The following is a 25,850-nucleotide window of genomic DNA, read 5'->3' on the forward strand; positions in this document are numbered from 1 at the left end:
GGTTTTAGTTGCACTTTGCCTGGGCTACATCTCGGAGCTCTATTTCTACATTCTGCCTTGAGGGTTTGTGCTTGGGAACTATCTTTCAGTGCTGAAAGCTGACTAAAATATGTTTTCAAAGTATACAAAGCATTAATAAACAAATGAAACTGAAATATTTTATTCTTAGTAGTATTTAGGTATTAAGATGATGTTTGTCAGATATAATCACTAAATCAGAATGATAAGTACAGAGAAGAGATGGCTAATAGAAGGTATAAAATACAAATGAAATTTCAGACCCCTTCCCCTGGATCTTTTGAGTCTTAAATCATAATGTATGAAGCCACTGAAAGACTGACAAGCTATGTTCCACATATCTTTAAGAAGTCAGGTGTGTGTGTGAATTCAAGTATCAATTCCCACAATAAGAGCCATGCCAGTCAGAAAAAGTCATTTGCTATCTTTGTAAAATTGCTTCTACCTATAAGAAAGGGGAAACACCAACTTTCCATGCTTTCCAGAAGATTAAAATGTGAACAAAGTGGTGATGAGCAATGACTGGCCCATAGGAAGCATTTCATAACTAATAGTCAATGATTATAATAATTAGCCCTGTGACTAGGGTTATGCCTCTCTTTGTCTTTCTTTCGGTTTGTCTACTGACAGGATCTTGTTAGGTAGCCTAAAGTGGCCTCAAGATTGAAATTCTCCTGTTCAACTGCCTGAGGTCTGAGATTACAGGTATGTGCAACTGAATCTGGCTCAGAGTTATTAATTAATCTAATTTTAGTTCAAATCTTCATGAACCTTGGCCCAACACCCTCATGATACCTCACTTACAATAGATGGTAGAATCTTTCTTGCTGTTCTAGTAGCTGCAAAAGACTGTTTTTGAGTCCTATCTGTTCCAGGGCCACCAGGCTATTCCTGATAGCAGGCAGCAATGTCACTGGGACATCATGTTGTTTCTAGGCCTTGTTCAAGCACTAAACAGACTTTGAACTTTAAACATTTCAAGCAAGTGTCAATTTTTTTGTTTTCTTTTAAGGCACACTGTACATATGTCATTTTGTCTAAACAGGTGGGGAAAACACCAAAACAAACAACAGAGTCCTTGGCAAGCGGCAGGGATGAGGATAAAGATAGACTGTGAAGCATGTTCCTACCTCTGTGGATCAGGGTGGGAGGAAAGAAGAAATACCAGGAGGATTTGAGTTGGATGGACACAGATCTCAAGGGACATAGAAGAAAATGACTCAGAAAACTGGTGCTTGTTCCCTGCCTGTTTGTATCACAGGCGGTGCTCTGGTCAGGAGCTACAGTGGCCAGATGGAAGGGCTTGAAGTACATGGAGCTGGGGCCTGCTCATATTTCACAACTCAGATGGATTTCAAGTTAAAATAGAGGATATGAAACACATCTTAGAATGGAGGAAGCCACTAGATTGAAAAGAAAGCACGTAAGGCACTGAGGACACTGGTGGCTCATACCTCACAATCCTAAATACTCAGGAGGCTGAGAGATCTGAGGGTGACTGTTGGAATCTAGCCCAGCATGAAAGTCCCTAAGACTCTTAACCTCCAACTAACTAGCAAAAAGCCAGAACTGGAGCTGTGGCTCTAGTGTAGAGCACCAACCTTGAGGGAAAGAACTAAGTTCAAGCTACAGAAGAGAGAGAGAGAGAGAGAGAGAGAGAGAGAGAGAGACAGAGAGACAGAGAGAGACAGAGAGAGAGACAGAGAGAGACAGAGAGAGAAAGAGAGAGACAGAGAGACAGAAAGAGTGACAGAAAGAGACAGAGACACAGAGAGAGACAGGAGGAGAGAGGAGAGAGAGAGGAGAGGTGGGAGAGAGAGGAGAGATGGGAGAGAAAGGAGGAGAGGTAGGAGAGAGAAGAGAGATGGAGAAGAGAGTTTTTTTTAAGATTATGCAGGAAATCAGATTGCCCTATTGAAAACAACCTCTGTTCTCTGATCATTCATAAAAGCAGTGACTTAGAAAATAAGTAATTTAGATGTTCCACTAAACTTGGGGCCAGCAGTGGGCTTGCATATAGTGTAAAAATGTCCCTATGAACCCAAAGTGGTTATGAAGGCAATTCCAAGACTAAGTGCCATTGGCTAGTTTTAAAATGGTTCTGCCGATGGGTAATGATATGATTTCATTCTTCAGTGGGTGCTTTAGGCAACTGAGGAGAGATGCTTTGTATAAAGGACACAATAGAGCAAAGGGAAACATCACCCAAGTTATGATACTTGAAAACCACCCTGCTATTACCAACCTCAACCTGACCTCTCCAAATTCAGCAGAGAAGAGCAGCTCCAAAAGGTACACTGACTGTTGCTTTATTCTGCTTATCCTTGAATATCTTCCATTGTTGGTGGTGGTGATATTGAGGACTGAACTTGAGGATGTGCTGCTCACCAAGCAAGTGCTCTACCATTTGAGCCCTTGTGCTTTAGTTATAGAAATAGAGTCTTATCTTTTGTTTATGTGTATGTGGACTCCTATTTTGCTTCTTAGAAATGGCGGGCGTGAAAGGAACATGTCACCATGCCCAGCTTTTTTTATTGGTTGAGACAGAGTCTCTTGAACTTCTTGCTTGGGCTGGCTTTGAACTAGTTCTTCCCCATCCCAGCCTCTTGAGTAGCTAGGATTACAGGTTTATGAGCTCTTTGAAGCAGGCTCTGGTGCTGAATACTGGCTGTGACTAGGGCAGTTTAGCACTTAGAGACCTCTTACTTGGTATATTCAAAAGACATCTGTGAAGATGTCTAATATACCTAATGCTCAGCCACAGTATCATGGAATAAGAAGAGCGGCATATTTCTAAATAAGAAACTCAAGAAGTCTATGGGTTTGGGTTATCAAAAATACACATACTAACAGCCTACCATGAAAAAAAAATCCAATCTAGTGCACAGAGAACCAGGCTGGTCTTTGGTGTGGAGGGAACGGTGCAGAAAGCTCCACACTGACCACACAGGGCACTGCTCTCTCTGAGGCCAGTTTTCAGGGTTAATTACCTTAGCCTTTTCTCCCTTTTGCTAAAAGAAATAGTTTTTGATGTTTTAGTAATTTTGAGATCTAGGGGTTGGGGTACAGCTTAATGGTAGAGGGCATGTCTAACATATGGGAGGCCCCAAGTTTCACCCCCAGTACTACCATATAAACAAAACCAGAAACCCCAAACAAAGCACTTCTCTTAAGATCCAAGCAGGAAAGAATTCTATGAAACTGTCAGACTGGCATGTAAATGTGCGCTTGCCTGTGTGCTGGCAACAGCTCTGCACAGATTCATGTAGGGGCCATTTTATCCCACCTTAACAGCTACCATGTCTAAGGAGGTGATTTTCACAGGAAAATGGTTTTCAGCTCCTGTGCCTCTCTTATCTCTTTCACTCTCCTCATGCTATTGGGGCTTTGTCTTCTGCAAGTCACAGGCTTGGTTGGCAGCTGGAGGCTGGGCCTGCAGAGGACTTCCTGTCCTCTGGCTGTGTGCCACAGAGCATGAACACAGAAGAGATGGAACTGATTGCTTGAATTTTCAAAACATGCTGATCAATTAGCCACATTTCTAACCAGGAACATAAGAACGTATTTTGATAAGGAAAAAAAATCTTTCAGATTTCAGTTATCTTTCTTTGTTACTTTGCTTGGCATCATCAGTTAAATGGAAGATGGAGAATTTTATGGTGAGTTCACAAATGCAGGTTGGAGCCATTCCTCAACTGTTACTACAGTACTTTAAGTCACACTAATAATTACAAAATTGGTGATATTTTTTTCTCACAGGACATCCTATAAAACCAAAAATAAATAAATATTTTAGGGTTTCTACAACCTGATGCCTATTAGAATTACTCCTTTAAGAAAGGAGAAATTCACTCAGATTTTTAAACATGAATTTAAAAATAAAGTTACATTTTAAAATTCTGCCAATCATTCACCATGTCATTAATTTGGAGTCAGATACCTTTATGATTTTTTTAGTAAATATTTTTAGAGATATGTTTCTCTTTGTGTAAGAACCTCATTTGTAGAAAAATTGTTTTTTGAGTGTTTTTTGGCCACCAGCTCTTCCTGGGGTATACTTGGCTCAGCTTCATCCAGGAGCTAATTCTAATTCTTCTGTCTAATGCCCAATGGCATGGTGTTACCTGCTCTCGGGAAGGCCTGGCACAAAGCAGGTGAGCAGCGGACCACAGAGGAATAGGCAGCTCTTAAAGGGGGAAATGTCTGGGCTTTGATCATGTAGATTTTAGGGTTCCAGTTTAACTCAGGCAATGTTGCACTTAAAGCAAAGGTAAAATATGGGATCAAACATATCTGAAGACATTATTTTCACTGCTACAGTCATCTAAGTAGGGAAATGGTTCAAATGAAGCCTTTAAGTGAATAGTGTCAGACTCCTGCTCTAGGAAATGGTTGAACTCATTCAAAGTCCAGGTCCAGTGTGGACCACTGGGCCTCCAGCAGGAGAAACTTAATCTCTCACTGATGAAAGGCAAGACCTTGGGATATATATGTGTGTGTGTGTGTGTGTGTGTGTGTGTGTGTGTGTGTGTGTGTGTTCATTAAGTCACAACCATGTCCATGTGCACTTTTCATATGTGGAAAGGAGAGGCTTGAATATTGAAAAATGTGATAAATTTCTTGGGGTTTATAGACAGTATGTCTGTAGATGCTCATTATTCTCAGATCCCTTGAACCATGTGTTGATTTACTGTATCAGTTTTACTGTATGTCCTCAGAGAACACAGAGCACTAGATTATCATGGCACATGACAACAGCATGAGCAGTAACAAATGTTCTCTCATCAATTTTGCAGATTTTTACTAGAACCATTTAATCTTTCTTCCTTCCCTTCCCTTCTTTTCCCTTCCCTTCCTTTCCTTCATTTCTTCCCTCTTTCCCTCTCTTCTTCCCTGCTTTCCCCTACCCCCTTGTGTGTGTGTGTGTGTGTGTGTGTGTGTGTGTGTGTGTGTGTGTGTGCATGTGCACACTCTATATGTGGTTGAACTCAGATCTTGGGTGCTCTTGGGTGCTCTTCCTTAACTTTTCATTCAAGGCTAGCTCTGAACCATAATCTTGAGTAGGATTATAGGCATGAACCACCAGTGCTGGCTAATCAATATTTCTTATCATCTTGATTTATTTGTTTATTATTTTTGTTGATTGTGGAGTTTGAACTTAGGGTCTGGGTGCTCTCTCTGAGCTCAAGAGACACAGTGTCACTTCTGATTTTCTAAGGTTAACTGGACATGAATCTCATGGACTTTCCTGCCCAGACTGGCTTTGAACCTTGATCCTCAGATCTCAGCCTTCTGAGTAGCAATGATTATAGGTGCAAGCCATGGGCAACCAGCTTATCTTTGATTTTTAGATATTGAAAACTTTCATGGTGATTCATTTTAATGGCAATTTTCCTTTTCTGTTCACCATTTTCCTCATAATAAGAATTACCTTAGAAGCCTATTAATGTACCTCCACCAATTTCGATAGCTCAGTTGTACCTCAAAACTTTAGCTCAGAACTTCAAGGACCCAAGGACCAAGACGTACATGGCTGTGTTCTGTGATCCCACCAAGCTCTTGCCTGCCTGGCTCCTCTTCCTGAGGCCAGGACGGGCTGCTTTCAGGGTTGAGGGGCTGAGTGGTGGTGAATGTGGTTAGGAACATGAAAGGCAGTTTATTCTGTGGTTCAGCCCACCCTCTGGGCTCTTGGACAGGCTTACCTTGGCACGCAGACTCTGTGGTCTGTTGGAGAGGATGTCTACGGCTTCCCTGCAGCGGGTGGAAAGGTTGAGGATGGCAGCAGCTGCTGCTATGGGGGAGTCTTCACTGCGTTGACCGTAGCTATGAGAGCTGGCTCGGCTTGGGCTCTGTGTGTGGGCGCCTGCGCTAGGCAGTCGATTAGAAAATTTCACTGGATTTGAAAAATGCTTTGCTGTTGAAGAGAGATTTGATTAGCAATTTTATGTACATGGTTTTAGTCATTAAATAGATTTCTTTTTAAAAGATATAACTTCTTGCATTAAAATATGTGAAGGATAAATTAAAGCCTCAGCCATTTCCACTGCTATGTTAAATGAAGGTTATTCAGATGGGTTTTTACAGAGGCTCACAGATCAAATGCTATGATTGCTGAGAAAAAAATACCTATTCTCTTGACATATATTTTTTTTGCATTTACTTTTCTTATGACAAAACTCCCAGAACTACTGTTACAGGGACAGGTGTACTGGAAATGTTAGTGTAAAAATTGTGGATTAAAAAACACATGGTCAGGGCTGGGGATATGGCCTAGTGGCAAGAGAGCTTGTCTCGTATACATGAGGCGCTGGGTTCGATTCCCCAGCACCACATATACAGAAAACGGCCAGAAGTGGCACTGTGGCTCAAGTGGCAGAGTGCTAGACTTGAGCAAAAAGAAGCCAGGGACAGTGCTCAGGTCCTGAGTCCAAGGCCCAGGACTGGCCAAAAAACAAAACAAAACAAAACAAAAAACACATGGTCAAAACCCACCAGGAACTATAGAGAGTTTAAGGCATGTGTGTATGTGTAGGCCAAACTGTATGTTTGCAATACCAGAACAGAAAAAATGCAACAGTTGTTTTCACAACAGCAATTGATGTGAAGACACAAAATTGTATTTTTATTATATGATATATATGTTGGTCCATACTTAAACCAGAAGTTATTTTCATCCAAACAGATGGAACTAAGTAGATGGAGGAGTCTTTAATGAGCTGTTTTTTAAATACCAAGGAGACAGAGATAAGCAATGGACAGGAAGGAAATGTGCTCAAGGTGAACTGAAAGGCTGACTTTGCACTTCACATCTGCAGTGGTACAGGCCTCACTGAGGGACAGAGATCCATGGTTCTCCTCAGTGGAATGCTGGTGAACTGCACAGGAGCTCATGGGGAGAAACGTTCAAAATTTATTGTTTAGCTATTCATTTTTCGTTAAGTATTGCTTATTTTCATTACTTGAATATTCTTCATAAAAGAAAAGTTAAAGTATGTCGAGATATTATTTCCACAATCTCAATATAAAATTTTTGAATGTATTAATATACATAATGATCTTACTATCTAGTTTTATCTGAAATAAGCATACATGAATGCATGTGTGTATATGATGTCTACATATAATAAAATTGTGCATCTATACAAAATTAGATAAATTAAAAAAAAGTGTGTGTGTGTTTTCTGAGTCTAACAAGTTATCAGTAGTTATTTGATTGAGACCTATTTTGGCACAAATAGGACAGACTGCCTTTTGCAGTATAACTTACTTATCACTGATGAGTAAACACCTTTCAAGTCTGCCTTGATTTTTTAGGTACCAGGTGGAACTCAGGCCTTATAGTTAAGCAAGTCTCTAAACCTGAGCTACAGCCCACCCTTATTGCTGAGTTTATGCAATCTTCAAGCTCTCTGCACATGCAGATCAACTGACACAATAGAGGCAAATAGTACTCCAACTAAATGCATAGTTTCCAACCAGTGCAAGGTGTAAGGAAGGTCACTAGTTTATGAGGCTGCAAATACTTTCTGGTCCATGGAGGACTCCAAGTGCATAAATTTACCTTGTTTCTTAAGGAACACAAGTCACTCCAGGATAGGATTCACTTCCGTGTTTGCCTGCTTACTTTTGCATTACAATACTTGACAACTGTTTTCTTAAAGAAATGTATCAGCAAAAACATGTTATACCTTCTTTCAATTATAGTATTTTTTATAGATGTGTTAGAATTAAGGAGTATTAGAGCTTCCATATTAATTCTTACATTTCTTGTAAATGCGGTAAGAAGTTTTTTAAACAACTCAATTTCTTCTGAAATTTTCACCTTTCTTTCCCCACTTACAGCTTGGAGAAGATTTTCCTATAAACATTTTTTACATAGTATTTTGACATTTATTAGTACATAGTATTTTGACATTCATCATTTTAACATGAATAAAAAGCAATGTAATGCAGTAGCAATAAAAGTTTTCAATATATTAATCTTAGCTAAATGCAAATGCTAGATTAATGCAAATTGAACAATTCTTTAGAATTACTGTACTTAGATTCAACAACAATATTACATGTGTAGAACAATTAGTCTCTTAACTATTCACCATATCCAGTGTAGCTTTTATATAGAAATCAATAACCTTGATCAGTTTATTTGATTTCACTGCACAATACAGGTCCTCTCCTGTGAGCTGTGAGAAGGTTATTAAGCATTTGAGCCCATTTCTGCCCCCCTTCCTAACATACACAAGAAGCATTTTAGGAGGAAATAAAAATAAAAATTAGAATTTGTAGCTTACATTCAGGAAATGGTGGTGTTTTTTGTCCTTGTCCAGTTTGGATGAGGGGACGTTTGCCAAAAACTTGGGCATCAAAGCTGGCATAATCAAATGGAACTTTTCCAAACTTCTCTTGTTCTTTTGACATGGTAGCTCTGGGAGAGGTGATGGCTTGTGATCGGAAATTGAGTTCAATTTGCTTCATTAAGTTTGTCCTGGAAAGAGACAGAAAAGAGTTAAAAGAAATGCAATGAAACTCTTGACAAACGTATCAGTGTCCGAATTTACAATAGTTAAAAAGTGCCATGCCTGTACCCTCAGTTACCATACAATATCAAAAGTGTGAAAATAGGGCTGGGAATATGGCCTAGTGTCAAGAGCGCTGGCCTCGTATACATGAAGCCCTGGGTTTGATTCCCCAGCACCACATATATAGAAAATGGCCAGAAGTGGCGCTGTGGCTCAAGTGGCAGAGTGCTAGCCTTGAGCAAAAAGAAGCCAGGGACAGTGCTCAGGCCCCGAGTGCAAGGCCCAGGACTGGCAAAAAAACAAAACAAAACAAAAGTGTGAAAATAGCACACGTTGTAGTTGCTCCTGAGCTGGGAGAGATGAAGAGATGCTTTGGCTCTGCCTGGGGTTATCATACTGTCATGGAGCTGCTGTATACTGTGTCTCTGTCTACCATCAAAATAAGGTAGGAAGAGGCAATCTAGCCTTTACCTCATGCAGTGGTCAGAAGGAAGAAATATTTGATGTTTGTTTGCACTTTGAGTTCCACAGAGAAATGTGCCACATAATTACCAATGTCAATTAAGACCCTGACAAGATGTGCACATTCTGATTCCTGGAATAGTTAATCAGATTAGCATGATGAATCATAATCCTGTCTGCTGCCTAACAGAGGTAGTATAGGCACCAGAAGACTCGACTACTGAACTAATATTCCTGTAGCATTACTGTCATTGGATCAAACAGGGCATCATATTTGTGAATCACTAGTTTTAGCTAAAAGGGGGAAATGATCCCCCCCTTTGTCTAATGATAAAAAGATAAAAAGATATAAACAAATATAGCTTTTAAAATTTGGCAATTATCAAAAACTTTTCTTTCGTTTGTTTTATAACAGAAGATGCCCATCAGGATGCTCAAATAGCAATGAACTCTTTGGGAATAGGTAAAACCTTTGTAGAGTACTTAATTATTATCTTTCCTCTCCCTCTGTCTCTTTGTCTCTGTCTCTTTGTGTAGATAAAATTTTAGAGTCCTAAAGTTGTAAATATGTTCTCTAAAACAACATTTACCTCGTAAGAAGTAAGCAAAATGAAACAGTGCTATTTTTGTACTTGCACACAATCCACTAAGGGAAAAACTCTCACATTTTATGATTTCTTATAGCCACTTATCCAGTAATTTTTGAGCTTCACTTGAGAATAAGTGAAATCGTATCCTGAAGTACTGACATGCCTAATGCTAACGCTGTTTTGCTTTTCAGTAACTCTTTAACAAGTTATCTAATCTTTCTTAATCCTGAAATCACTTTTCCTACAAATATATTGCTGTAGAGTACAAACTACCACCACATTAAACATCAGCATGCATATCATATTAATGAGGCATAAGATCCTCTTAACTACTAAACAACTTGGGAGCTTATATACGAAGACATTTGGCTACTAGCTGCCCATCATGGGACTGAATGGGTGACGGGCTCATGATGGTACTTTTCTTTTTTTCACAATGGTATTTTCTCCAGGTAGGAAAGGTGAAACCACTCATATAGTGAAGCTCATGTGACTGTGGAATGTGTTACATTTGTGTCTCTGAAGTTTAATTCATACACCTTGTTGTACATTTTATTCCTTTTAGGTTCATCTGCATCGTATTACTTCTACAAAGAATGAACTTCACGTGAAACTTCTGGGTTTCATAGCTCACTGGTGTCATAGAATCATTCTCTAGATTACCCTTTCCTACTAGTTACCCACACAGGCCTAGTGGCCAAGAGTAACAGTAGGATAGTAGGACCATAGTAAGGTGATACTCAAGAAATCAGAGGCCCTGTTGGATGGGATTTTGGTAGGAACAGAGCATTCCAAGTTCTCTGAGAGGTCATACCTGTGAACCACCTGGTCAGGACATTGCCCAGTTTGGGAAGAATCAAGCTGACTTTTATCCTGTGACATTGCCAGTTTTTCAGCTGCAGCAATGGGACAGCCAGAAAGACTGTTTCAAAAAAGAAAAATGGGAGAATGTGAATTTGAGTGATTATGTGTTTTTCTCTGGTACAGGCCTCCTAGCCAACTTAGCACTTATTAAGTCATATTAGTAGTTCAGTTACGCTCCCAAAGATTTTTGCAGACTACAATATCAATACTTGTTTGTCAGCCTCATCTCAGAGGTGAAAGATAATAAACTCATTTAAAAAATAAAAATATTATGTAAGAGAGAAATAGCAAAAGGATTTCGAAATTCTTAATAGTCAAAATAAAATGTGTTCATTGTAAATACAATGTGTTCAATTACAAAGGTACCATGGTAGCGCCCAGGTTTACCTGAGAATTTTTAGGGACTGAATTTTATATCTTAGTTTAATGTGAAAGTATGGAATATAAAGTTTTTTGGTAATGATTATTAAGTCAAATTACACCTCATATAATCTACACATAAAACCACATGAAAATCTCATGTTCACCAAAAAACACTAGCAAATACACAGTACCTAAGTTAGAATAATGCACATATATATGCCTTATCCTAGTTGAGTTCTCAGTAAAATAATGTTTACCCCTCTTATCTGGCTGTTTTTTTTTTTTTTTAAGTGGTGCTGGTATTGGGGTTTGAGTTCAGAGTCTTCTGCTCTTGCTTGGCATTTTTGTTCATGGTTTGCAGTCAAATCCACTATACAGTGAAAGCCTTTCAGTACCTTTTTTATTTTCAGTACCTTTATAATATCTACTGAAAGAGATCCAAGATTATCTATGAGCAGTTCCTGCCAATGTCAAACTGCACTGGTAAGATCCCAGAACAGAAGAGAACATATCCTATTTTCTCTGACTATATGAACAATGACTGCTAGCATCTTCAAAAATAATCAATTCATTATTGTAACTGACAGATAATTTAAGTATTTCTAAGACTGGAAAGGAAATCATGGAGTGATTTTCTGTGAAAACTGTGAATTAGTTTAGAATATTTCTTATCTATTTGAAGTAGGAACATAGGCAGCGACTTTCATAATGAATAAAAGTCTTACTCACATTTTTAAATGTAAAATGATCAGTAAATTGTCAGAATTACCTCCTGTGTGTGTTGCGATTACTGTTCACATGCCCTCTTCCTGTGCATCCTGGGGTGGGACACTTGAGCACGTTTTCATGCATGGCAAGAACTAAGCATAAAGTATCATGTTAAAGGGAAGAATAATTTCCTATAAACATATCACATACCAACAAATTCATTTCTCAGTTCCACATTCAAGTAACTTTAGTTCAATAACCCACCATGCTCTCTCCTAGACAGAGTCAAACTGAAAAATAAATTCACCAGAGAACTTCAGATATTAGATCCACTGGGCTTGCTCATATTTTAACTGCTTTGACTGCCATGTTATATATAGCCATAGACTTGGGACAATTCTTTTCATAGTCAATTTAGGAACCTTCCTTAGCTTTTTTGAGGTCCTAACTCTAGCAGTCTTAAACTGAAAAGTTCCTCACCTTCCTTTCATTTCTAGGTGCTTTTCCTTGGGGGATAGATGGAGAACACTGTTTGTCATATAGGTCATTTCATCCTTTCCCTGCAATTTGAGGTTCTGCGTGTAGTCTTTATTTCCTATAATTTATTTTTACTTTGTTTATCTACCTTTGGCTGCCAAGTGGCCATGGGCAAGATTTTAGCTGGGTATAATCAGCAATGCAGTGGGAGGAATTGCTAAGTCAGTTTGCAGGCAGGGTTGACACTGGGAAAGGCGTTTCTGTAATTCTCCCATCTCTGCCAGATTGAATGGCCCCAGAGTATCTCAATAAACAGGTGCAAAAGGCTGAAGCCTATCAGTCTTTTGCAGTTTAGAAGGTGGGAGAACCTCCCTTTACCTCTTAGGCCCAGCTCACACTAGGGCTGTAGGGAGGATTGGGGAGTGGGTTGCTTTGGCTTGGGGTCCTCGGATGTGACTGGATGGACTGAGAAGGCACTGAGAAGCATGTGTTCCCACAGTGAGGGCAGCCAGGAGTACAATGGTGCCTTCTCTGTGATCCACTGCAACTAACACTGGGCTTAGGGCAGCCATGCCTCAGGCTGGAGAAAGACTATACTGATACTCAGAGTATAACCATATCTTATTATCCTCTGAAGCTTTTGTGTCTGGGATTTTGCTGACCTAGGGGTAAGGGGACCAGCTTCTCCCAGAGTTTGCCAAATCACATAATTTGCCTCCTGAATAAACTATTAAAATGCTAGCCAATCACTCTGAAGCCCACACTCCAACTGCCTGATTTTGTTCTTATACTCTAGATAATTCTGTCCTAATCACCTCAGGGCCAGGGACCTGTGAACTAGAAACTTCATACAGTAGAACTCCCTGAGCCAGCCTGCTGCAACCTGCCTTGCCTGCACTCCACACAGAAGCTGCACTTGGGGCTTTTACTCACAGCTCCTCCTAAACCTGCTCCTAGAGGATTCTTCATGAGACACTAGGGTATGATGAGATCTTTCCTCTAGGAACTATGGAAATAAACTATCTTTTCAATGGCAATTGCCTCTTGTCAGCCTTACTGTCGTACAAATTTTCTCTTCATTCATATTTATATAATCTCCAGTTCTGAGGCTTGAACTTAGAGCCTGGATACTGGTTACTGTCTCTAAGCATTTTTGCTCAGAGCTAGTGATCTACTACTACTTGAGCCATAGCTCTACTTCCACAGACTTCCCATCCCATCCTCAGATCTCAGTCTCCTGAGTAGCTATGAGGACAGGTCTGGCACCTGATTACATCCTATGTTTTAAAATCCATGACTAGGTGGAAATTGCTCAATGTACAGAAGGAAAGCTTTGTTTCCATTCTTAATTTCAAACTGGAATTCCAAGAATGCAGATTGTGTTGTGATGCTGTGGTTCATGTAAAAAGTCACCTCTGTCTCCAGGAGATAAGTAGTACTTACTTTCCAGGGGAACCCGCACTTTATGGGGGCACCCTGAAAGGCTGCGGTGGTGGGGGTAGAGCCCCGTCACATGCCCTGTGCCATCGCACCCAGGGATGGGGCACTTGGTCTCTCTCTTTTCAGGCCTCGGTGAATCTACAGAGAAATTGTGAGATTCATTTGGTTATTTTTCCATCTTGTCCATTCAGTAGAGTGGCCTTGTCGAGTGACAGTGTCACTTCATTCATTTTTGCCGTCATCAACATTCTTCCCACATTGCTTTGAAAAAGACTCTCAACTAACACCTGTGGAAGCATTAAACATTTTCAATTTTTCTTAGTTTTCTAAGCAAAGGCTGACATGGGGCGAGGGACTGTTAAAATAGAGATGGTTTTAAGTTGTTATGTCATGTATTGTAGCAAAAGCCTCATTTATGAAAAATCGCCCTGTGCTAGAGGATGGACAGGCTCTGGCAAAAAAAAAAAAAATGAAGCAAATGAGAAAGGGAAAAGAATTTATGTAAACTCAAATCACCTCCTAGTATGCAAAGAGTCTAGAAAAGGCCAGATTCAAGAGGACAAAACAAAGAATTCATCTGCAAAAGGCCTCCTTGACTTTGTCCCTGTGGGCTGGTCCCGGGCAGCAGGTGGCCTGGGGTTGGGGATGGTCTAGCAGGGCAACTGACGGAAGGAAGTCAGGATGGCTGCAGCCTGCCTAACCAAAGCCCCCCAAATCCCAAGTCCTTGAAAGCCTGATGGGCTGTCACTAAGTCTCACTGAGCAATGATTACAGTAAGGATATGACTGGCACAGAAATTGAGGCAGTGGGAAGTAGTCTTGGAAAGGAAATGTTCTTTTCAGAGAAGTTGTGGAAAAGGGAACTGTAGAGCAGCGCTTGCTGTCTTCCCAGCCTTCTGGGGAGCCTGAAACCTGGCGGAAATGAGACTCACAGGACACAGCAGCCTGCCAAAGGGAGGGCTGAAGACAACTTGGGGAGTTTTAATTTCTGACATATACTGAGAGCTAGATAAAGGGTTATTATTATTATTATTTTTTGTCGGTTGTGAGGCTTGAACTCAGGACCTGGGAGCTGTCTCCATTTTTGAGTGGTTTATTGGAGATAAGAGTCTCACAGGGACTTTTCTGCCTGGGGTAGCTTAGAATCACAATCCTCAGATCTCAGCTTCCTGAGTAGCTAGAATTATAGACATGAGCCACAGGCACCCGGCCAATGAAAGGTTATTTATATAAATATCTAACGTAAATGAGTACAAAACAGAACACTAATGAGGTTAGGGCCAAACTAAACTGGGCCTTAGTTACAAATGTGTATATTAGCAATTGAGATGGTAAATCAAACAGAAATGCAGTCTTATACTACAAACTGTCACTGTCTTGTGCTGGGATGAAACTAATGGAGGAGAATTGTGTCCCTCAGCATTTACGGATTTTAGCAGGAACATACAAGCCCTCAGAGAAGGGAGCAAGGTGGACTCAGCCAGGCTGTGGGAATGAGAATGCAAAGCAACAGGAATATTGAGCCTATCTGAGGCTGAGAGCAAACATAATAATCTATGTGATCTTGCCCACAAAACTGCCGCTGATGCAACAGGGAAAAGGGTCCTTCCTGCTGCCAGGATGTGCAGCCACATGTTCTTCTGCTCCAAGCAGGCCCCCAAGGCCAGGCCTCCGTTGTGAAACATGATGGACATCTCTGGGGGCACTATGCTTTGAGAGTAGACATGTCTTTGTGACACCATGTCACCTCAGGTGTTAGATTACATACAGTCCAGGGCAGATGGGACACAGCCCGCTGTGTGTAATGCAATTATATGGGGGCATGGTTTCAGCAAAAGGGGGAGGAGCCAAGGCTGTTCAATTGACAGTCAGCAGTAGCAGTTCAGGAAGGGCCAGGACACAGAATAGGGAGACTCAAGTAAAGAGTGAACAGGTCTTATCAGTGAAGACAGGATTTAAGTAAGAAGATGGAAGTAAAGATGATTCTCTATTTTGCACGAGAGAAAAAGGCATATTAAGTATGTTCGATGACTTTGTGTATGTCTGTTTTATTTAATTACACATAGTGAGAAATTTCAAGTTGCTTTAGGCATGCAAAAATCTGTAGATCATTGGTCAAAATCCTACAAATCTGAAGTGAACTGACTGACACAGGAGAGTGCTATTCATAGGGAGGCGAGGAGCAAGGGTTTTGATGCCCTTCCTCTCCTGGAGCTTGTCCAGGTGAGACCACATTTCTAAAACACACTGAAAGGCCTGGCATGGAGCATTTCCCCTCCTTGCTGCAGTGTGTCTTTGGGAAGAAGAGAGGGCGTTGGAGATAACGCAGCCTGGCTCCTGACCAGGTGCGGCCCACTGACAGTCCACCATGCACCTTTGTTTGTGAGTCTCTCCTGAGCTGGGCAAAACAAAGATTCAGATGAAATGCTCTGGAGGGCAGAACCTGTTGGCATGATAAGAAGCCAGAGCGAGAGCTGGAGGTAACTCTCCAGCCTGGCTCTTCTTTTCTTCTCTTTGTAGAGAGACACACAATAAAGCTGACCTTAAACACTGTGATATTACATCTGAGCTTGCCTGGGACTGTCCTCATTCATACCTGATAAACTGTCATTGTTCACATTTTTGACTGGACGAATGTCATAGACCAGGCAACAAATTACAAGATGACACCATCCACACTGATACCCCAAATCTGGACATGCTTAGTATCAATAGTGTAATCAACTTATTGCAACACTGGGGGCTAATCTTCAGGCTTGCATAAAATTAAACTTCAAATCCCAGTGGAGATCTGGAAAGTGGCCCATAATCCTAGCTACTCTCAAGGCTGAGATCTGAGGATCACGGTTGGATGCCAGAAAATTCCATGAGACTCATCTCCAATTAACCACCAAAAAAGCTGCAAGTAGAGCTGTGGCTTAAGTGGTAGAGCATGAGCCTTGAGCACAAAAGTGCTCTTTCTCTCTCTCTCTCTCTCTCTCTCTCTCACACACACACACACACACACACACACATATTTATAAAGGCATCAACACCCAGACTTATCCTAAGAAGGATCAAAGAATCCTGCCTGGATCATAAGTGATTTAATATCATTTTGAAGCTCAAAAGCAGCTATATCGTTCTAGAAAAAGAGTGGAAAGAAAATGTACATTTCTAGAATTGACTTGGTTAATAAAATGATTTGAAGCCCAATAAGTACTATTATGCTTCTAATAATGTCTAGTAAAGTACCTTTTAAAGGTATAATGTTCTTTCACAAAGCAGTTCAATTAAAGGAAATAGATGCAATGAATATTTCTGTCCAGTGTGAAGACCCTGCAAAACTGAATGAGCTTGAACTGATAATAATACAGAGTAGGGGGAAATAAAAATGACATATTTCATAATTATAACTTATTCTTTTTTGTGCTGGTACTAGGACTTGAATTCTGGGCTTGGAAAATGTTTATTAGGTTTTTTTCTTTTGTTCAATATTGGTGCTCTACCATTGGAATCAGCTATTTTGGTGATTAGAGACAAGTCTCAAGGACTTACCTGATTGGGCTGGTTTCAAACTGCAATCCTCAGATTTCAGTCTCCTGAATAACTGGGATTATGAGGTATGAGCCATTGTGCTCATTGGTTCTGACTATGAATTAATTCTTAAATTGCATTAATTTGCCAAAAGCTTCTTGGAAGGAATAATTAAATCTAACTTTTCCCCCTAAGCCCTAATGCTATTTTACTTTTGAAATGAAATTAAAAATGTGTCTCACGTTTGTTGTTAAAGATTTGTCTTCCACCCATGTCAATAACTTTGGTTTGCCTCCTTTCTCCTGCCAGGTGGTCCAGGAGAAACTTGTCCAGCTCTTTGTAGGTGTTATGGAAAACACAGCCTTGCTCGGCCTGCAGAGCAATTGCCTGTTCCAGCAAGCTTAGGTTCCCCTTGGCTTTTTCCATGTCACGAGGTTCTTCTGTTGTGGTGGCTAGGCTCTTACCATCTTCTTCCTCAATCTCAGGGAAGGACTCCACATGAGCATTCTGTAGGTCTCTCTTGTCTGTGTCAGAATCACACCTATTCTCACAAGGGATATATTTGTCACTTTCAGTTTTAATTTCAGGAACATCCAGTAGTTCTTTTTTATCATCCACTAGCATGTATTTTGCACTTCTGTGAGGTCTGGCATCTTCTGACAGGCTAGAGCCGCTGTCCCACCCATTCTCTGCACTTTCAGAGTTACTTTCACTGTCATCAGAGGAACAGAATGGTGGCTGGGAACAGCTGAGTTTATCTCTTCCATCATTTGAGTGAATCATAAAGCACGCATCTGCTTCATCATGCTCGGCTTTTAAAGATTGGAGGCCACTGTCATTTACGTTTTCACTTACAGTCTGCACAGACACATTCCTTTCCATTTTTCCCAAGTGCAGGAAAGACTTGACCATGAGCTCCTGATAACATGCATACGGATCTTCCTTCAGGGGGGCATGTTCTTGTGCAGTTGAATTAAGGTTCTCATCTGAAGGCTTTAATAGGATTCCTTCTATAGAAGAAGAAAACCAATAGTGAATAGCAAGGATTAAAAGTATTTTAAGGCAGCCAGTCATGATGGCCCATGCTTGTAATGCAGAATTTAGGAGGCAGAGGCAGGAGGATCATGAGGTCAGCCTGTACTATATAGCAAGCTCCAGGCACATTACATAGTATAGCACGAGCTTGCCTCAATACCAAACAAACCCCCTTCCTTCCAAAAGAAAAAAACCCCCAAATCCTCAATATTCTAAGGAAATTGCACCACTTAAGTATACACACACATATGTATAGGCAAAGACTTATACAGATATAAAATATATGATCTCTATTACATTTTATAAACACAGTGGAAAATATAGAGACTCTTAAAATAGAATGATAGAGCCTAGTTGCCTCAAAACTATTTTTATGCCAGACATGGTGGTGCACATCTATAATCCCAGTTGTTTGGAATGTGGAGGTCAGGAAGAGAGTAGCCCAGGGAAAGTTGTCATGAGACTATCTGAAAATACAAACTTAAAAGTAAGCGAATGGAGGCATAGCTCAAGTGGTAGAGTGCTTGCCCAGAAATTAGGAGGCCCTGAGTTCAATCCCCAATAATGCAAATAAACAAACAAACGGAAATGAGTTATGATTTTCATTATATTAAAAGCTAGGTTGAGGTCCATACTTAATGACAGAGTCCTGAATGTGATACTGTACTTCTTACATTTTGCTGTCTTAGCCAACCAAAAGGCAGCTGAATACACATAATTATTTATTGTACAAAAAACGTTCATTAGATTTCTGTTAGCATGGCAATGTATTTTTATAGCTTATTTGGTTTATGTGCTCTACTCTGGAGTTTCCCAGAAAAATTCTTAGATTTTATGAAATTCTATCTAAGATACTAAATATGTCTACACAGAGGTAACTAAAGGAATCCCGAAGCTCTCAGGACTTATTATTTACTTTTGCAATTGTCACACTACAATTCCATATTGAAAGAAGAAACACAAATGGGATAGTTAGCATAATCAGATAATATCTTGAGTAGTAACACACTTTCTGGTTTTGATATTTGTGTGAGTTTATATAAAAAGGGTAGAAGACAGGAAAAGGCAATGGTTGGGAGATGTTGAATATGACTCGGTTGTGAGTTAAATACCGGGCTCTCTTGGGTCTTGAACATGGTACCCAAAGATTGAGAGGAGGTTTCAAGCAGCAGTCTATGCAGGACATATTGTGGGATGGTGGTCATCTCAGGGCAGCTTACTGTGTCACTTCACAGTGACACTTCCAGTGACAGGTTACATATACACATGTAGAGTAAGCTTGTACAAGTCTGGCAGTGAAAGCATATCAACTCAGGGTGTGGATTCCTTGTTGACATCAGCTGTGGCCCAGGCATATGAATTAGTGTCTCCCACAAGTCAGGCTGTGAAAAGTACTCGGTGTCCCAACAATTCAAACCTAACCAAACCCAAGCAAACAAAACCCAAATAAAACAAAAAGAAGGGCCATTTCAGTGTCTCAAAGGCAGGTGGGGGATGGGAAACACGAAATAATAAACTCCCTTAAAGATGGTTAAAGACACCAAGTGAAGTACATTCTGTGTTAATAAACACCTTTATAAGGAAGAAAAGCACAGCCTTCAGTTCGAGGTTGCAGGAGAGGGTGTCTATGAAGAAGACAATGTGCCTTTTTTTGTCTCATTTAATTTTTTATAAACATTGTCTCTGACAAGGACACTCAAAAATACATCTCCATCATCTTCCTTTCTGGTAATTATCTCCCTAAATCAACACTGGACTGCCAGGATCAAGTAAATATTGCCATAGTAACTAAAAGCATTTTTGGACGCAGGGAAGAATTCAGTCACAACACCAGCCCCTGTAAATAATGCTGATTATAGGGTGCAGTCTTTTGTTGGGATCTATTCAACGTAAACTGAAAAATTTAACATTTCAGTTCCTAGAAAAGAGGCTGGGTAAACAAGCACACAATATTTGATAGGATGGGCCTATCCTCTTCTGAATTCATATCAGAGGAACTCTAGGTTTAAATAATATATTAAACATAGTCTAAAATGCAAATGAAGTTTTTCTCAATATCACGGTTGGCTATTAAGAGAAAGTGTAAAGGGTTATGATAATTTTAAAGTATTATGAACTACAGAAAACAAATAAAAAGCATTTTCAGTGAATATGCTCAATTCATTGAACTATTCTCTCACTCCACTTAACTACCCACATGTGTACAATAATGATTTATAGACATTATACCTAATTATGCATATTTGGGCTGTGTTAGAGTGCTAACAAAAGCTCTAGAAAGCAACAATTACCTCTGTTGCTTAGCTACATAGTTTAAAATATTCCTATTAAGTGCAGATCACCAGAGAGGCGGGAGTGACAAACTCGCACACGTGCACGACAATGCACTTCACTGTGTGGCTGCCAACTGCTTGCATTTTGGGTCATTTCCAGTTTACATAATTGTTTGGTTCAACTGTTTGTTATATGCTAAAAGAAAATATTTATTAATTATTCTTCAGAAAAAGAGGAGCCCTGCAGACAGAGGTGCCTACGTGTGTCACACGTGCCAGTTTCTAGGGATGTTCTGCAAACTACAAATCGACTTTGTGTATTCCCAAACCCCTCTCTCTCGACCTCACTGTGGAGAAAAGAAAAAAAAACAATCTAGCCTTTGAACCTGACAGATCGGTGATGAAGTTCTGATTTCTCCAAGCTCTCCAATGAGCTGCCTGCTTTTATTTTTCTTGGTACCATGAGGATAAGCTCTATGCCTTTACCTTGGGAATAGCTGTCTGAAGAGTCAGAGGAACCTAGACTTGAGTTCTGATGCTGGCACTGCTATATGCACCTACCAAACAGACCTCATATGTATTGCAGGACAACAGTATTGCCCTGTAAGCATGCCTGCTGTGAAGGTTGTAGAAAGACATCAAAGGCTGTCAGTGAGTGATGGCTCTCTCTTCCCCTCTCCAGACACTATTTTAAATGCAGTAATAGCAAGGGATTGTTAACAAAAATAAGGCCATCCAGACTTTCATTTAGAAGAATTGGGTCTATAAGAGAAAAGTTGTAGTAACCCAACTTGTACATCTGTGCCTTCTATGGTCTTGGTCAGCAACTGTCTGAGAACTGCTCAGTGTACAGGTCTCTACAGCTTGAGATACACAGTCTAGGGCATGCTGGCGGCCCAGAACTGTGTGCCTGCATAACCTTGGTCAGGTCCTTAGTGTTCTGAGTCCCAGACCTTCATCTTCAAAATGAAGAAGATCTAGGGACCCAATGACTGGATGTGCTACTGTTCTTCATAAGACAGTAACCTGCTATCTTTGGTGTTATATTCTTTATTTTACAACACTACAAAAAGATCCTTTCTACTCTACAGAAGGAATACTGCAGTCCTAGGAGTTAAGGGCTTGTTCAAGATCACACAGATACCCAGGAAAGGACTCACCCCAGGCCACATGGCTTCAACTCTATATCTCAGCTTCTGTCACAAGCTAGCCACATCCTATGACCTAGCAGGCCTTGTGAATGGTATAGATTTCCCTGAATTCTGAATCTGGCTGTGCTGTTGGGGACTCTGCACACTGGCTTGGGTGAGCCAGCCTTGTGGGGACTCGCACATTTTTCCATTTGCCCAAGGACAGCCTGTGTGTGTGTATGTTATGTACTGGTAGTGCTTTGCCAGCATATCTTCCCAGTGAAGGAATCTTTGTGTGGTTTGTCCATGTTCTCTTCTATCCCCCTTGGTGTCTATCCGCATCTCTTTGAAAAATAGGGAGGGTATTGCGTGTAGTTTGTGTCATCCATCCTTTGAACTCCCCACTTGAAGATACAATTAGTCCAAACCAGACAAGGTAAAGTCCTGTGGGGTCCCTAGAGTAAATTAATAGCTAAATGTAAAGTCCTTTTGCTGGGTTGGGCACTAGTTAAGCAATCTTTACTTTTAGAAGTTAGGGGTAAAACTCAAGGAGGATTAAAGGTAACTTACAATTTTTACTCTGTGGAACATTTGAGAGAAATATCTGTACTCTGATCATTCTGGAAATTGTTACATCACAATTTGACTTTATCAAAACTTAGCCTAATGTATACTTTAAAGATAGACTTTCAAGAGAGATATAAATTATAGAGTGCAGTTATCTTAGACATAATAAATAATTTTCCTTTCCATTTCCTAATTATCTTCCTCTTAATACCTAAAAACTGTTAACATTCATTGTATCACTTTGGTCCTCAATAATCATATCTATAAAACTAAGACCAATGAGACACACTTTGTGGCACTGTAGTTTGGACATATATATTATGATAAAATATTACAATATGTAATTATAATATTATATTTGTATTACACTATATGTGTGTGTATACACAAATACACATGTGGTGGTACTGGGGTTTGAACTTAGGACCTCATTCTTGTAGTCAGGTGCTCTAGCACTGAGCCATGTTTCCAGTGCTAAATGATATGTTTCTGAAATATATGAAGTGCTGAAAATAAGCACCATCACTGTTACTTCAGTATATTCCGTATCATCAGTGGTAGTTCTAATATTAAAGATAAAATAACCACTCTAAACCTTCAAATAAATCTCCACAAACATTGAATGTGTAACAATAATTTTAAACATATATCCAGGTAGCTAATACTATCTATGATTATACAAAAGAAGGTCTAATGTCTAAAATCCAGATAATAGTCTTTGACCTAAGGGGCCTTCTAAAAATATGGGCAAATACATGCCCATTTTCTTAAATATTTGGCTAATTAACATAGCTAGGTAAATTATACATTCACTCTATCCACAATGATTCAATAACTTTCTTTGCCACTAGATGATCAGCAAGTAAAACTGACCAACTCAAGAAGCTAAAATATATCAAAGCTGATCATAATTTAGATAAGCTGTGAAGATTAAGCCACATACTAAATACAGAAATGCTTGAAAAGTTACTTCTACATATATCATTCAGAATACTATGTTGTTATAACCACAGAATCTCTAACTAGGTTTATGCCAAAATGACTTGAGACACAATGAATCTAATCTAAGACTTGCATTCGCAAAGTCAATATGATTTTACACATTTTAAATTAACTTCATGAGTACTCCTATAATCCTATTGGTAAGAAGTATTTAGACCTAACAATATTGGTACTTTTTGTCTGTCATACCTTCTTTTCAAATATCAAATCACATGTTAATTCCTAAAAAGTCATATTCAGAAAAAAGTGTGTCTATGTTTAATAGAACACAATTCCACCTAATTTAAGTTTCTAGTGATTCAAGCATAAGATTTTTGATTTATTTTTTGATATTTTTCATATTCCTCAACTTCAGCCTTATGAACAAAGCAACCAGTGATATTCCAGCTCATAGAAGTTAGTCATTCACAGGGATAAATTGTAGTAACTATGAACTAAAGAGGAACAAAACCTAAAATTTCAAAATAATAAATACATTTCTCTTGGTATATAAAGGCAGCTCAGTTTGGTGAGCAAGTGAAGAACTGAATTAACAAACTGTAACATTTACCTAAATGTACTTTAAATCCTTTATTTTAGAAATAATAGGCACAGTGATACATTTTCCATGTCATTTTCCTACTGAAGAAGCCTCTAAGATCAGAACTTTTAGGCTATCTCTATAGTCCATTGCTATAAATATTTATTCAAATATGTGGAAAATATTAAGGTCAAAATCGTTTGCATTAGTTTATGTTGTTATTATCTTACAACTTGGGGCTAAATGATACTATATATGTTGACAAACTAATAAAAATATACATGTTTTAGGTATATATAGAAATAGACACATATGTACTTGCACACATATACGCACACATGCCATAATCATTAATTATTATATAGAATGTAATCATTGTAAAGATATTGTAAAGCTTAAATATGACCTGTAACTTGAAGGATTCTTCCAAGAAATTAACACCCATCTGATTAGCTTTCCAACTTTAGAGCATGGTATCTTTTACTGTCTTCTAAAGGACGCAAGCCTAGTGTTTTTTAAAAATGAACTCTGGCCAGGTACCAGTGGCTCATGGCTGTAATTCTTGAGGCCGATATATGAAGATCATGGTTCAGAGACAGCTTGGGGAGAAAATTAGCCAGCAAAAAGCTGGAAGTGGAGGTGTAACTTAAGTGGTATAATGTCAGCCTTGAGCAAAAAAGCTCAGGGACAATGCCCAAGTTCAGAGTTCAAAACCCAGGACCAGCATACACACACAGAATGAACAATAGTTCAAAATGAACTCAAGACAAAGACTTTCTGTTCTCTATCTTTAGGACTTGAGCAGTTACTAATAAAAAAATGGACCCTCCATAAATAAATACTAAGTGAAATAAATGCTTCATTTGCTTCTAAATTCCAATTATACTTGCACAATCACACCAACCATAGGTTCTTCATAAGTCAAGGCTCAGTCTGTGGTGCCAGAATAAAGTTTGGGTCACACCTCCTTATACCTGAAGCAGAGCGATCTCTTGTTTCCAAGAGGCTGTCATCCTCACTCTTGTCTTCTCTGTCTCCTTTGCAGTTGGTGTCTGGGCTGTAGTGCCGAGGCTTCATCAGCAGGGATTTCCTCTTATTGACTGGGACACCCAGAGCCTGCTCTTCTGCTCTCCTCTTCTTCATCATGGAGCAGCTATAGGCAGCACTGCATGAGCAGGGCAGATTAGGGACACTTTAAGACAGTATTCAGTGTTGTTTGGCAATTGACTTGCATGTATAAATAGAACCCAAAGCCTTTAGAACCCTTTGACTGGAGGTTTATGCTTCGCCACACTGCCACTAACAAAAAATTGCCCATCCATAGAATATATCAAACTGGACACAGTCTATTTTACTATATATCAGAAGATTTTTAAAAAAATCATCCTTAATCTTGAGTAAGCATATGTTAATCTGTGCTTTGCTTGGCACTACACTAAATACCCAGGGAGGGATGAAATGAGATTTGCACTGGTTTGCTAATCCTAGGAAACAGCTAATGTGAAAAATAAACCACTAGACACACAACATACAGCAGTATAGGTAAATCACAAGATTTTTCAAATAGGTGTTTGCCCCTGAAACGGCTTATCACTGTTACAGTTGTACATCAAAATTGAGATGCTACACGTCTTGGGCTTTGACTTGAATGAAAGGGCCATTTGTGAAGGGACAGTCAATCAACCTATCTCTAGTCACACATAAAAAAATTACTGTGAAGATGCTACATGGCATTCTGCCTTTTGATTCTCATTCATTTGGCACCCAGAACAAACAAATAAAAGGAGAAAAAAATAAGATTGAATTTCACAAAAATAGACAACCATTTATGCTTATTCCTGTTATCACATGGCTTTATTTGGAAATGCTCCTGGGGAGACTCTTTCAACATGGCTTTTCCAAACGCACCTTACTCAGAATTAACACAGCTCACTTTGTGTGTGAAGTTAACACAAAAATTCTCCTGGCAAGATCCATGAAGGCCAGGGGATTTCACTGTCAGTGAGTCTGTGAGAGATATTTACTAAATGCTCTTTGAAGAAAAATGAGGGATATTTAGATGAAAAACTCCAGAAGAAAAGATCCTGGACTCAAAGTAACAAGGTATGACTTGCTCTGTTTTTAAGAGATGATTGAATATTCACAGTAAGTCAATATTATTGACCAGACAAAGTCCTTAAACTGTTCTCAAACAAACATCAATGCAAAGATAGTGGCCTGTGTATAAAAACAATTTTGTTTTATACCCATAAACAAATTCTTGAATATAGAATAGATGCAAAACCTCCCAAAGGAAGAAAAATTCTCATTTCTTCTAGGAAAAAAAGATTGTTTTTCCATTTATTTATTTATTTATTTACTTACTTA

General features: G+C 39.4%; 1 protein-coding gene across 4 annotated transcripts in view; it reads right to left on the reverse strand.

Annotated features, from left to right (window-relative positions):
- St18 (ST18 C2H2C-type zinc finger transcription factor) overlaps positions 1 to 24,638 on the reverse strand; it is a 61,963-nt gene extending 37,325 nt beyond the window's left edge. For 2 of the 4 annotated variants that reach the window (XM_048358798.1, XM_048358796.1), the window contains exons 1-7: positions 24,458 to 24,638; positions 17,199 to 17,966; positions 13,445 to 13,579; positions 11,586 to 11,676; positions 10,404 to 10,511; positions 8,310 to 8,503; positions 5,721 to 5,932 (exon numbers count right to left, since the gene is read on the reverse strand). In XM_048358798.1, coding sequence (XP_048214755.1) covers positions 5,721 to 5,932; positions 8,310 to 8,503; positions 10,404 to 10,511; positions 11,586 to 11,676; positions 13,445 to 13,579; positions 17,199 to 17,966; positions 24,458 to 24,629 — 1,680 coding nt within the window. In that variant the 5' untranslated portion in view covers positions 24,630 to 24,638. The remainder of the gene's footprint in view (positions 1 to 5,720; positions 5,933 to 8,309; positions 8,504 to 10,403; positions 10,512 to 11,585; positions 11,677 to 13,444; positions 13,580 to 17,198; positions 17,967 to 24,457) is intronic. The other 2 variants (XM_048358797.1, XM_048358799.1) reach the window with 2 other exon arrangements.
- Positions 24,639 to 25,850: the final 1,212 nt, after the last annotated feature.

The sequence above is a fragment of the Perognathus longimembris genome, chromosome 12 (assembly GCF_023159225.1).
Source record: "Perognathus longimembris pacificus isolate PPM17 chromosome 12, ASM2315922v1, whole genome shotgun sequence".
Classification (NCBI taxonomy): domain Eukaryota; kingdom Metazoa; phylum Chordata; class Mammalia; order Rodentia; family Heteromyidae; genus Perognathus; species Perognathus longimembris.